Here is a 13,615-nt window from a genome sequence, read left to right as displayed (position 1 = left end):
CAAGCCAGTAGAAAATACCTTGTAGTGTTGAGGAGAGAGGAGCTAGGCCTGAGCTGAATGTAAAAGCAGACAGGACTAAATTCAAGAGCATAAGATTTTACAGGAAGGAGCCTGAAGTGGTCTTTTCAAAGGATAAAAGGAAACTTGCATCTATTTTATTATTCAATGGACAGAAGACATGAAAGAGCATGCTAAATTCAAGTAATTTCACAGAGGCAGCAAGAACTAAGGATATAAACTGATTTATTTCTTAGGGTGAATGGAAGTAATTTACCTATTTCCTAAGTTTAAAACATTCCCCACCTTGTATTTTAATGTTTTTTTTTTAAGTTAGAATATGTCTTAAACTAGATCATATGTCTTTAATCTGAAAGTTTTTTATACCTAAAATCAGTTTTTAAGTCAATAACAGTGTCTTAAAATTAAGGAAATACATTATTAAACCTTCAACCTTTAATATTCCCACCCTAATATACCATGAGCCTTCCTATAGCTTCACCACACAATTCCACAAGTTTAGCCACAGAATTTGTAAATGGTCATGTATTATGAGGAAAAGAATGAGAAATAAAATTGTGTTCTACATTCTGAAGGCCACAAGAAAATCTTTAGAGGAAGCAAAATCATTTTCCAAGTAAGAATGTCATGAAGCAGGTTAGGCTTTCACAGGGGCATGTTTTAGCCCTCCTCTCAGAGTTCCTTCCTGAAGAGATCTCCAAAGACGCTCCATGGAATGAGGCTCGTTGCCCTTGTTTTCCCAGGCTGCAGCGGTGTTGTGAAGCCAGTCCAGCCCAGTGGCCCTGAGGGGGTGCCCCACTATGCAGAGGCTGACATAGTGAACCTCCAGGGAGTGACAGGAGGCAACACATACTCAGTGCCTGCCGTCACCATGGACCTGCTCTCAGGAAAAGATGTGGCTGTGGAGGAGTTCCCCAGGAAACTCTTAACTTTCAAAGAGAAGCTGGGAGAAGGACAGTTTGGGGAGGTGAGTTGATTCTTTGAGTGGGGCCTCCAAGTCCCTTAGAGCTCGAAGGAGGTGGTTGGATAAAAATGGTCAGTAGAACAAACAGTCCCTTCCAGAGGTGGATTCACAACAGAGTGTCTCTTCCACTTGTCTCTCCTTGCGTTGTCCTCTGGATTCTAGTATTGGATCAACCTCATCTTTGTCAAATAGCTGTGGAGTTCCTGGGACTTCTGATTTCTATACAGGAGTTTTTAAGGCAGGCAAGTCACTAGACTTCAGATATCTTGAAACACATTCAATATTTTCAAAAATGTTTACAATAGATTATGCAGGGTGGGATCCACAAGATGTGATCATCTTTTATGAACTGTCCAGGAACATTCTGCTTCTCAACAGCCACTTTGTTTTTTTCCCCTTTAATGAGAGTTATATGTAAAATGGTCAAAAACAACCTCGCCCCTGCCTTTGGTCCCAGAATCAGCCACTAGGGAGTGAATCACCAACCAAGATAAGGAGGAGTACTCTTTTCATTTGCCCTCAGAGTGATGCATGCATTATTAAACTTTTCACTCTTGCATCAGTCACATGAACCTTCTGGGAGCTCAAAGCAATGTTTTGAATTGTAATAGGAACTCTTCACCACTGCCATCTAAACTCCAAATAAAACACTTGGTTTCCTAAGATGTCTTATTGGTTTTCAGTGTGGATCTCATGTTCTCTCCTTGGATAGGTCTGGTGTTGCAAGAAGTGGAGGGGCCCATGTTATCTGTTCATGGTGTGACATGTACTCACTATGTCCCCTGGGTTGAAAACCCGTATCTGTTATACTGTTGCTAACACACAGGAGTTGCTTATAATGCTAAACCCTATGCTAAGGAAACTGCCTTTTTTTTACATGATCCAGTGACTCATGAACCAAAGTTCAAGCATTTGTAATAAAAGACATTTTATATTGGGCTATGCTGTAATATAATATTGTTACTGATTCATTCATTCACTTAATGTTCCAATCAATGTGTATTTCTAAGGCAGGAAAGTAGCATATTAGCTGGGTACTTTACCATTGTTTTTAATCTTATCAGTTATTTGAATCATAGATATGTTGCACATATCTTCTTATTGGTCTTTTGATCATTTTGCCTGAGTTGTAAGAGTTAGTTTATCTCCAGGAAATGCCCAGCAAGAGTACTGAGACATCTTCAGGAGAAATGATGATGCTGAGACTAGATGACTTTTGTCTAGGTTCATCTCTGTGAAGTGGAGGGAATGGAAAAATTCAAAGACAAAGATTTTGCCCTAGATGTCAGTGCCAACCAGCCTGTCCTGGTGGCTGTGAAAATGCTCCGAGCAGATGCCAACAAGAATGCCAGGTCTGTGGTCTACATTTTGAATTTTCCTTTATGTATTTCATCTTTAGGACCAGGAATACTCCTGGATACTTCTGAGCAATTTTTTCTTTTGAGATGGGGAGGTCAGTGAGCTGCCTCCCATTTCCACTGTTATCCTTTTTCTTACTTTGATGGGGTCAGCAGTCCTCATCTCTTTCTCCACCTCTTTCAAACACAAAGGCACATTTTCCATTGTACTTGCCACATATTTACTTCCTAACCCCCTGTGCACAAGCACTGTACTTCCCAACATATACAACTGTCTAGATGTGTACTTCTTTGGTCTTTACATGCAGACATACTCCTGCATGTCATTACCTCCTCTTGACAAAGTCTTCACAATCACACATGACTTTCTTGCTAAGCCTCTTCCAGTCTCCTTTTTTCACATTTCTATTTATTTTCTCATCCCTTTTTTCTCTTTTATGCTCCTTTTCTTCTATCTCCAGCAACCCTCAAAATGAGAAGCTACCTCTATTTGGAAAATTATCTATGAACCTCAAAGCAAAAGGATCCACGGTTCTCTAGCAGTTTTCCAAACTGGCTAATAATCTCTTGGATCTTTTTCTACATAAATTGCAGTTTCCAGCCACACTCCATTGTCTGACAGCCTTTCCATTACAATAATGGTGAGTTTATCCTCACCCAGAGAGACAAGCTGGTTGAAAGCTGGTTGTATGTGTCCCAGAGAAATCTCCATACCTGGATAACCTATACATTTTTCCTATTCATGTTGTCTTGATTTGTCTCACTGATATTCATAAGTGAAAAAAAAGTTTATTATTCTTATTTTCCAAATTATCATAAATTCCAAGAATAGTGATAGACTTCATTAAAAGTCTTGCAATGGACAGGATGTAAGATAAAGAAGAGAGAAAGGTGAGGAAATGAAACTGGAGGCTTTAGAAATTTAACTGATAATTTCAAACTTTAAGATACTGTTAAGAATAAAAAGTGACATTCTCTGGGTCTCATAGAGAGATTAAGTATTTCTTATATTAATCTTAGCACACGACTGGAGAAAGTGGCATGAGGGGAAACAAAACAAAACAAAACCACAGGACATAGGATATGACAAAGCCTTTCTCCATTGTTCCGATTGGTGAAGTTTGCCATTCCTCCACCTGTGTCCTTAGCAGTGATGGATGGCCTGTGAACCCTCCCAAGCCATGAAAACCCCTGGTTTGAGACGGAAGGGGGAATGAAAGAGGGGAGGTGTTGCATCAGGACTGCATTGATTCCAGTGGTTTATATTGACATAGTATGACTTCCAGTCTAGGATTCCTAGAAAACTCTTGGAGGGCTTATAACTCATCTGCTCCAATAGTTTTGGGAATGTGGGCTAGAGGCCTCACTAACAAAATCTTGCTACTTTATGACCCAAGGATGTCTGCCGCCATGTACTCAAACAATTATTAGTCTTGGTCAAATGAATACTTCTTTTGACATGACTACCACAGCCTTTAAAGAGCTCTGTTTTGGACAGGCTACTAAATACATGTTGCAACTGACTGACGGTTCATACTGCATTAAGAAAAGTCAGTATGAGAAAATAAAGAGTAATCAGGTAAGCCAAAGTATGGTTGTTCACATCATACAAAGTTTCTTCACTTTAGTAATATAGTGACTCCATGGCTTAAAAAAAAAAAAAAAAAAAAAAAAGGTAAATATCCTCGTGCACTTAAGATACGATTTTCAGTGAAACATTTTACTTTGTAGAGTGGTTTTTAGCAGCCTATTTTTGATTCAGCAAATATTAATCACTTTCTGTGTGGCAGGGATTTTGTTAGATGTGAGGGATAGAAATGTGAATAGATCATGGATCTCGTTCTCAAAAACATTACAATTGAATAAGGGTTCATGATATTTCAGGAGGAATAGAATGAGACAGATCCAGGTGTCAATTTCTCTGTCCTCTCAAAAGTTATCCAAAGTGAAACAAGATTTGGTATAATGTCTAGGAATAGACCTTGGTGTGCATTCTTCTCCCTCTTGATTCTGACTCTGGCAACTTCTGATTGTATCTATGTCTGTATCCTCCCAAGGAATGATTTTCTTAAGGAGATAAAGATCATGTCTCGGCTCAAGGACCCAAACATCATCCATCTATTAGCTGTGTGTATCACTGATGACCCTCTCTGCATGATCACTGAATACATGGAGAATGGAGATCTCAATCAGTTTCTTTCTCGCCATGAGCCCCCTAATTCTTCCTCCAGCAATGTACCCACTGTCAGGTAAACAAGCCAGGTCTTCCGTCTTCTCCCTGTGGTGATGAGAGCAACCTGGGATCTGAAAGTAGGGAGCAGTGAGCCTTAAAGTGTATCACTGTTCTGGGATGGTGAGGGAAGTTAGTGTGCAGGGAATAATGGAGCAGCTGCCCTTTGGGGGAATGCAAGGGATTCATCAAGAGTAGAAAAAGAATGTTGAGCTTTCAACCCTAGTTTGTTGATACAAATTTTAGAATGTGTACCTTTCACATCTTCCTGTTTCCATAGGCTACCTTCTGTCTTCTTGTCTATTTCCTCAGTTACACCAATCTGAAGTTTATGGCTACCCAAATTGCCTCTGGCATGAAGTACCTTTCCTCTCTTAATTTCGTTCACCGAGATCTGGCCACACGAAATTGCTTAGTGGGTAAGAACTACACAATCAAGATAGCTGACTTTGGAATGAGCAGGAACCTGTACAGTGGTGACTATTACCGGATCCAGGGCCGGGCAGTGCTCCCTATCCGCTGGATGTCTTGGGAAAGTATCTTGCTGGTGAGTTCTCAGCATTTTAAAGCCCTGTCTAACAACTGGCTTGTGGGCTGGCACGCATGACACGTGGAGACAAACCTGAGACAGCAGAAGGCAAACTCAATAGACTAATATTTTCTCTGATTTGAAATTATTTTCTTTGTGTACTAACTCTTATTATTTAATGCTTGCCTATTTCTGCTAAAAAATTAACACACTTAATTTAGGGAGAGAAGTTAAAAAGTATAAGAGATTTATTATCTTTGTTTCTCTTTATTATTTCTACCTAGTGATTGTTCTTAACTTAAAGTATTAAAAACCTTATCATTTAAAGAAATGTTACCTATACAAAATATTTTCTTCTCCATTAGTTTCATAAGCATGGTTCTCATAATTATATAGACTAATTCCTATAATTGTATTTCAGTACTTTTCAAGATGTTCTTTTTAAGTTCATCATTCTTTGCTGTTTAATTTTTATTCGATTCTTGATATTCCATACCATAAGTGAGTAATATCTCTCTTAGAGGTGTATTTTCTGTCCATGCATACCTGAGACTTTTTATTGTTGATTTTACAACCACTCAGCTGATTTATAGACTCATTAGACTTTTACTTCCTACAATGCCATGTACATGTTATTTTACCTTTTTTCTTGTGTAACATTGTACAAAAAAGTCTGAGACCAATTTGGTTTTGTTCATTTGTGATTAATCTGCTTATTTCCTGCTGATATTCTTATAGGATTTATAAATTAATTTTGAAATAAAAAATGTATAGTTATTCCCTTCCACTCACCAAGATAGCCACTATCAATGCTTTGGTATATTTTCTTTGAGGACTTTTTTCTATACATATGTTGTTTCTATGCATGCAATTTTTTTCTATGCATGCATTTATATACATATGTACGTACATGTAATTTATATTACATAATTGGGATGACACTATGCCATACAATTCTCTATCTCTATTTTTAACTTAACATTTTATTATCTGCATAATGTTCCATTGTGTAGATATATCCTATAACTTAATAATGCCTCTATAATTTGATATTTAAGTACTTTCCAATTTCCTGCTATTATGAATGATACTGTGATGTACACCAGTTTACATAAATCCTTATAAAGATCTTTTTCACCTATGTATGTGAATTGCTATATTTTACCCATTTCTAATGGGATAGTTAGGCATTACTCTCCCTAAAGGTATTATGTGGTGTTGAAAACAATATATTAGACTGACATTCAGAGGACCTTGGTTCAAGTCCGGTTTTTCCACTACTAATGGCCTTATTAACCAGGAGAATCTGGGAAGCCGCTCCTGTTTCATTTTTCTGATCTAAAAAATAAGGATAACTGGCATGGTGGTGTGTACCTGTAGTCCCAGCTACTCAGGAGGCTGAGACAGGAGGATGAAAATCTGGGCTGCGCTGCGCTATACCTATTGGGTGTCCTCACCGAGTTTGGCATTAATATGGTCACCCCTAGGAGCAGTGGACCGCCAGGTTGCCTAAAGAGGGATGAGCCAACCCAGATCAGAAACAGAGGAGGTCAAAACTCCCGTATTCATCAGTAGTGAGATCAAACATGTGACTGGCCATTGCACTCCAGGCTAGGCAACATAATAAGACCCCATTTCTCAAAGAAGAAAAAAATTAAAAAATAAATAATATCATCAACTTCACAATGTTGTTGTCTGTATTGAGTAGAAAATGTGAGTAGTCAATGCATGCTATTTACACCTGAATCTCATTGCTGTCACTTGTTAAAGTCTATCTTTCAACACTGTGATGATAACTGAACTGGTAAATGAGAGTCCTGGATTCACTGCAGGCACTTAAACTAGAGTCCTCTATCTCTAACATAAAAACCATTGACTTCCCATTCAGATTTTGCCTTTCTCAGGAGCATTTTCCCAAGGCTACCCTAGAGTTGAAAGGTTGACCTAACACTCAGTTGCAGAGTCAGATAGCTTATGGCTGCATTTTTTTCAGCTCTTGGATCACAAAGAAACAAAACCAAGGTGAGATCATGAGAATGAGAGAATGGGCTGTTTCTAAATACTCCATGCACATCTTGGCATTTTCAGAATTCCTTGTCTGTGGTAGGGGAAGGGGTATAGCTCCAGATTATGAAATTTAACCAGGTATTGTTGTGCACAGGTTATTCTGATTTCCCATTCTTTTCTTTACTTGAATAGGGCAAGTTCACTACGGCAAGTGATGTGTGGGCCTTTGGGGTTACTTTGTGGGAGACTTTCACCTTTTGCCAGGAACAGCCCTATTCCCAGCTGTCAGATGAACAGGTTATTGAGAATACTGGAGAATTCTTCCGAGACCAAGGGAGGCAGGTAAGAACTGTTGGGGATGAATGGATGTGGACCTGTGTACCTTGAAGGATGGAGAATGGAAAGTCCTGACTTAGCAGGAGTGGGCTGAGATGGAAGACAGACTATGTGGATGATAGTCTTTGTCACTAACTATCCAAATGATGTGAAAGACCAGTATCCTCCCCAGGCATCCATACACTCTGCTTTATCTATGTGTCAACTCATTGACTCTTGGAGGGCATAAAGGGTCATGTCAGGTTTCTCCCCAACTCAAAGGTAGCAGGAAATACAGTCCTGTCTCTCATGTTTTATCTATTTCTTGATCTAGATCATGTGGTTTTCTTCTGGGTCAATAAATATAAGTGTAAAGGGGATGTATTAGCATTCATTAAAATATAGCTTAGTATAAGAATTGGGGTTGGTTTTGACTATCTAGCAATGCTTCTAGACTTGGATGTCCGAAAATGGGCAGATATATCCTGAACTTGTTGCTCTTGGAAGGCATCTCTTGGACAATCCAAGAGTATTGTGACATCTCAAGACTCAGGGAAAGATAGTTTCCCAAGCTCCCCAGGAGTCTCAATTCCTAGCCAAGATACTCCAAACTTTTTTTTGGGTGACTTAGATTAAAAATTCCTGTGACGTATGGAATTTAAAGCTTGCCAGTCACTACAGCACTGCACCTCCCCAAAGGGGCCTGGCAACAGCATACCCTTGGATTATGGCATCTTTACCAGGAAAAGGATAATAGCTGGGGAAGGATCTTGCAGACAATAAAAAGTGGATCTTCTGTGGCTTGAATAGATCCAAGTAAGTCAAAGATAGATAAGGGATTGACAAGAGATAATACATTATGCATATTAAAAATAAGAGAGGGGTCTCAGATTTTAATTGTCTCTTTATACTCTGTAAATATTTTGGCAGCAGGGAGTCTAAATTAGCTATCTTGGTTATGAGGCAATTTGCCTTCTTACCACAGTAAAGGGCAAATTTACTCCCAAGTACGTGAGATAAGTGAGTGGGCCAAAGAAAAATGTTGTTTTCTGCCTCTGCCATGATTGGCTCAGCCAAGATGGACTTCAATATGGGTTGGTCATAAATGGAAGATTTGGTCTCTTTTTGGTTGTTTCATCTTTTGCATGAAAGTAGGGACCACATAATGGCCCATCAAAAATTTCTGCTCCAGAGAACTCCAGAAGACAAAGGGAATAGCTTAGAAAAGGGCTGATATGATTCAAAACTTTCATGAATAGGAAAAATGGATACCACACCCATTTCAGTTATCAAGTTCAAGAAAGTGGGCAGGGGGCAAATCAAACCATGATGCAAATATACTTCCCTTTCCCCTTCTTTGTAATATTCTCTGTCTCTTTCACTTTTGTTTTCCTTTATTTTTTTCCCAAAGACTTACCTCCCTCAACCAGCCATTTGTCCTGACTCTGTGTATAAGCTGATGCTTAGCTGCTGGAGAAGAGATACGAAGAACCGTCCCTCATTCCAAGAAATCCACCTTCTGCTCCTTCAACAAGGCGACGAGTGATGCTGTCAGTGCCTGGCCACATTCCTACGGCTCAGGTCCTCTCTACAAGACCTACCACTCACCCACGCCTATGCCACTCCATCTGGTCATTTAATGAACCTGAGAGACAGAGGCTTGTTTGCTTTGCTGTCTGTTCCTGGTCACCCCCACTCCCTACTCCTGACTCATATATACATTTTTTTTTTTTTTACATTAAAGAACTTAAAAAAAAAAAGCCTAGGGCAGATACAATCTAGTAAAAGAAAATCTTACTTGATATACCAAAATGTTGGATAACAAAGGCTAGAAAATTCAGATAATTTATAAAGGTTAACTATGCTTGTGCTTATAAATGTGCAGATTCTACAATACTTTTCCATGTCACTCTAAAAGAATCTTCGGAAAGAAAAACTTGAAGAATACTAATGTCTTGGGAAACATGAGATTAAATTTAGGGAAAACACTTGATAGATGTGGAGAATCTGAGGACTCAGAATTCAGCAACTAATCACAGGTGGTTTTCTAATTTGGCCTCTGGACATGTCTCACTGTTTGCATTTCTCTCTCCTGTCAAACTGAATGATATATTCTTGAAACCCCCCAATTTCTTGAAATGGGTGTTCTGCTCATTCATAGACAGGGGTCAGGGTTGAAGTTCATATATGAAACAACTGGGGATATAGATAGGAAAGAATGTTTGCTGCAAGAGTGTATGAAGGGGGATTGTCATTTACAGAAAAAAAGTACCTCGTGGATGGAAGGATTCATGAATAGATAATGGACATAGGAAAGGAGGTCAATGGAGGACACATAACAGACATGGTATCCACCATTTATTTGTGATTTTGTAAGAGGGTTGTTTTCTTTGTCTTGTTCAGATATTTTCATGTGTGTGTTTTAGTGAGAATCTGAGTTTTTAATCAGTAAAGGCTGATGTTTTGATATCTTGATAGTAGACTCTTGAGTTCATCTTGTCCAAATCTTCTAGCGTTTTCAAGGATGAAGCCTCTGTAGGATCTTTGGGCTTGGGGCTGAATTTCTCAGGCATAAATACCTACTGGCCTTGTCCAAGAGGGAATAGGTCTGTTCTGAGTGTCCCCAAAAAAAGTTGTCCTAGGACTAATGTGGAGAAGTTACAGGGAGACTGATTTCCATTCCTTATTGGGGAAAACAAAGCACTCAGAACATACAAGGATAAATGGGCTGCTACCAGAGGTGGGGAGTCTCTTGTCAAAGAAAATGGAGGTTTTGAAACACAAAGTAGATGGTGGTGTAAGACAATGTTTAATGTCTTTCTAACTCCGAGAGTCCTTGATTCTAGAGAGGCACAGGATGAGCATCTATTGCTACTGCTGAGTATACACGCTCTTGCCTCTGAGATGGTGTGACCCGCAGAAAAGAAATCTCAAAGCTGTGGCTTCAGAATTCATGGAAACAGAGCCACTGTCAAGAAGGAATCTGCTCAGAGCAGATTCTGAGCTTTCACACTCCACAAATCTTCAGATTTAGTGGGAAGCTAGAAAAAGGAACTCTTAATTTCCATTGAGGAGAAACATGAAGACATTACAAATCAGCTTCCCAAGCTGAGAAGGAATGGCCTTGACCCCTTGGGTCTGCCTCTGTTGCCCTCACCAGTTTACCTTCTACAACAGTTTCTCAGGAACATGTGTATTTCCCCATTCAGACTTCAGCATTGCTCCAGGCCACAGCATAAGCATAAATCCCAAGTCCACAGGATCCATTTTTCAGGTCATATTCTGATCCTAGCAAATGTCCTTTCCCCGTAGTTGTCCTATGCCTTTGGGCTTTAGTCTATCCCAGGACTAACTTTGGAGAAATCATTGGTTTGAAAGTCAAGAGAACATTGATTTGGGAGCTTTAACCCTCTTTCTGCTTCACACTAAGTGTGTCCTCTTGGCTAAATCACTTGGTCTTTCTGCATTTTGTTTTCTTATTTATAGGATGAGGAAATTAGATTAAATAGTTTTGAGGTCCCTGCTGGTTCTGATACGTCCAGTACTAACTGGATAATTGAATCTATAACTGATGGATTTAGTAATCTGGTCATTTCTTGCTCTGAAAATTGTAACCAGCAAAAGAGATCATGGAAGAAATCACTGTAATGGTAGTATAGTAACACATGCCATTTGTATTGTGCCTTAGGTTTACCAGGTGTTTCCAAATACATTAGCATATTTGATATGTGCAGGGCTAGATACCTTGGGACCTGCCACACTCCGCTTTCAAAATAAGTATTCTAAGCTTCATTAGAATTAAAGGGACTTGAACTCAGGACCTGCAGCCTATTCTTCTTTATCCACATGCCTCTGGTAGGGCTACATCCAGACCATGCCATGACTTCTTATGGAGCAAGAGAAAATAATATTATTTTATCTTCCTTTGCCTAAAATCTCTTCACTTATTCTTTTTTATGATTCTGCCCCAGTTCACTGGGTTATTCTATGTTTCCATATTTTTTTAAAATCATATTTAAAATGAACTTACAGTGTCTGAGTTTTCCCAGCCTTGAGTCATAGAAGTAATCTGTTTCAGATGGCTGCTCAATATATATTATCATGTAATACATATCTGTATCCTTTTCTGGGATGAGGAAGGCTTCAACTTCTGGCACTGAGACCTTTGTATTACAGACACAGGTTTAGTTTCTAGCTTAGTCATGCCTTTAGAGTTTAGTAGCACACATCCAAGCAACCCAACAGAATACATGGTGAGGGCCTAGTGTGTAGAATTCATACTAAGTAGTTCATATATGAACTACATAGTAAGTAGTTCAAATTTGAATTAGAGGAACAAAGCTAGGACTTATTTGGAGAAGGAGATCGAAAAAAATGATCAGAGACTGTGGGGCCTTATTACGTTTGCAGTAAGTTATCTTCTTCATGATATATGTGAATTATTTTGTGTGCAGATTGTGTTTTGGGATTGCCAGATCTAAATTTATGTTCTTGCTGGCTAATGTGCTGATAGTTAGGTCTATCTAAAACTTGATGTGCTTTCCAGACACATATGTGACCAGATAAGATCTAAAGTGCAAAGCGGTGCCTGAGGAGCAAAATGTGATTTTAATGTTGTGGAAAGATCACTTGCAAGTATATTAAGACTGTATAAAGAAGAGGATTGTATGCAAGTGGGGTGAAAAAAAAAAGGATACGCGAATGTGCATATGACTGAATGGGGGGAAGGTCAGGGCTAGAAAGGAGGCTACAAAAAAGGGGCAACGGAGAGTGCACAGGAAAGACACAGGGAAAGATCAAGTTGAGCAAGTAGAAACAGGAGTAGCTGGAGCCATTGGGAATCCATTTTGAAACAAGAAGGAGTTTTGAAAGGGAATAGGAAAGTAAGTATCTTGAAGTAAAAGATAAATATGAATGGAGAAAGAAGAAATTCTGGATGATAGAGATGATAAAAATATTTATTAAGAAATGAAGTCAGGTTCAATGTATGAAATGGAAAGGAATTTTTCAGAATTTTAAAAAAGGGGAAGTTCCTTTTGGAAAAGATATAGCAATCATCAGGGAATGACCTTTTCATTTCAGAAGTGTGTGAGGAAGGTAGTTTGAGCATCTGGTGTATTCTGGACCATTTCAAGTGCTGGTGAGAAGTAATCAACTATTTGCCTGAACGGGGCTTGGTTTCCCAAGTGCTGCTTTGGAAATGAAGACCCAGAGATGGGGAGCTTATGGTAGTTCATAAATCTTCATGTTCTATTATCTTTCCTCTGTCAAAAAAGTTCATTTTCAATAATGCCCACCATTGCTGTGCCCAGAATAACCACAGGCAAACATCAAAACAATACGCATAAGTTAGACAAGATTAAATCTTATCTGATATCTGCACAAACAGATATGCACCATGTTGGAAACATGTGTTTTTCTAGTCCCATCCAGGCTTCCCACAACAAAGCCATGATGTGGGTCTAAACCATATGTTTTGAGTAAAGGAGAATAGAAGAAGAGGAGTGTCTGCAAGACAGAAAGAGATGAAGATGTTCCAAGGAAGTATACTAAAACAGAACAGTGAATGTTTTGCCCAAAACTACAGAAAGAAAGAAAGAAAGAAAGAAAGAAAGAAAGAAAGAAAGAAAGAAAGAAAGAAAGAAAGAAAAGAAGGAAAGAAAAGAAAATTGCAATATATGGCTACTAAGTCTTTGATTGTAAGTTGAATTTATAGACCTGGAATTTGCTATCCTAATCTTTCCCTTTCAGTAAGACTTCTGTCCTCTGGCAGTGCATATGGTAGGTAGGTCCCTAATGTTTCTGCATCTCCAGGAAGATGCAGATCCTTATTTTTGCTGGGAAAATCTTCTTAATAGAAATGTAACATTTTAATAAAAACAGATTAATGTTTTTTTCACTTGGTAATAAGTTGTCAAGAACTGAACTTAGAGGGAAAGAGACTGGAGTGGTTAATGGTGATTTAATTTCTGGCATTTTGAGTTTTCTGCTACAATTAGCTGCATTACTTGTGCCAAAGAGCAGTGAAGAATTGTTGAGTTGGTGTCTCCTTTAAAAAAACTTGTTATTTTGAAAGAACTTAAAGCTCACAAGATGTTACAAAAATAGTAAAGTGGCCTTACCCTAGATCCAGTTTTCCCCATTTATAACATTTCACTTAGTCCATTTTCAGAACCAGAAAATTAACATTGGCA

General features: G+C 38.7%; 1 protein-coding gene across 11 annotated transcripts in view; it reads left to right on the top strand.

The window, feature by feature from the left end:
* DDR2 (discoidin domain receptor tyrosine kinase 2) overlaps positions 1 to 13,090 on the top strand; it is a 160,725-nt gene extending 147,635 nt beyond the window's left edge. For all 11 annotated transcript variants that reach the window (XM_077939448.1, XM_015114088.3, XM_077939434.1 and 8 more), the window contains 6 exons: positions 762 to 985; positions 2,207 to 2,334; positions 4,398 to 4,589; positions 4,883 to 5,117; positions 7,299 to 7,448; positions 8,833 to 13,090. In XM_077939448.1, the coding sequence (XP_077795574.1) occupies positions 762 to 985; positions 2,207 to 2,334; positions 4,398 to 4,589; positions 4,883 to 5,117; positions 7,299 to 7,448; positions 8,833 to 8,967 (1,064 nt within the window). In that variant the 3' untranslated portion in view covers positions 8,968 to 13,090. The remainder of the gene's footprint in view (positions 1 to 761; positions 986 to 2,206; positions 2,335 to 4,397; positions 4,590 to 4,882; positions 5,118 to 7,298; positions 7,449 to 8,832) is intronic.
* Positions 13,091 to 13,615: the final 525 nt, after the last annotated feature.

This window comes from Macaca mulatta, chromosome 1, assembly GCF_049350105.2.
Source record: "Macaca mulatta isolate MMU2019108-1 chromosome 1, T2T-MMU8v2.0, whole genome shotgun sequence".
Lineage (NCBI taxonomy): Eukaryota > Metazoa > Chordata > Mammalia > Primates > Cercopithecidae > Macaca > Macaca mulatta.
The sequence above is the reverse complement of the archived record's forward strand: the minus strand, read 5'-3'. Positions and strand labels throughout refer to the sequence as shown.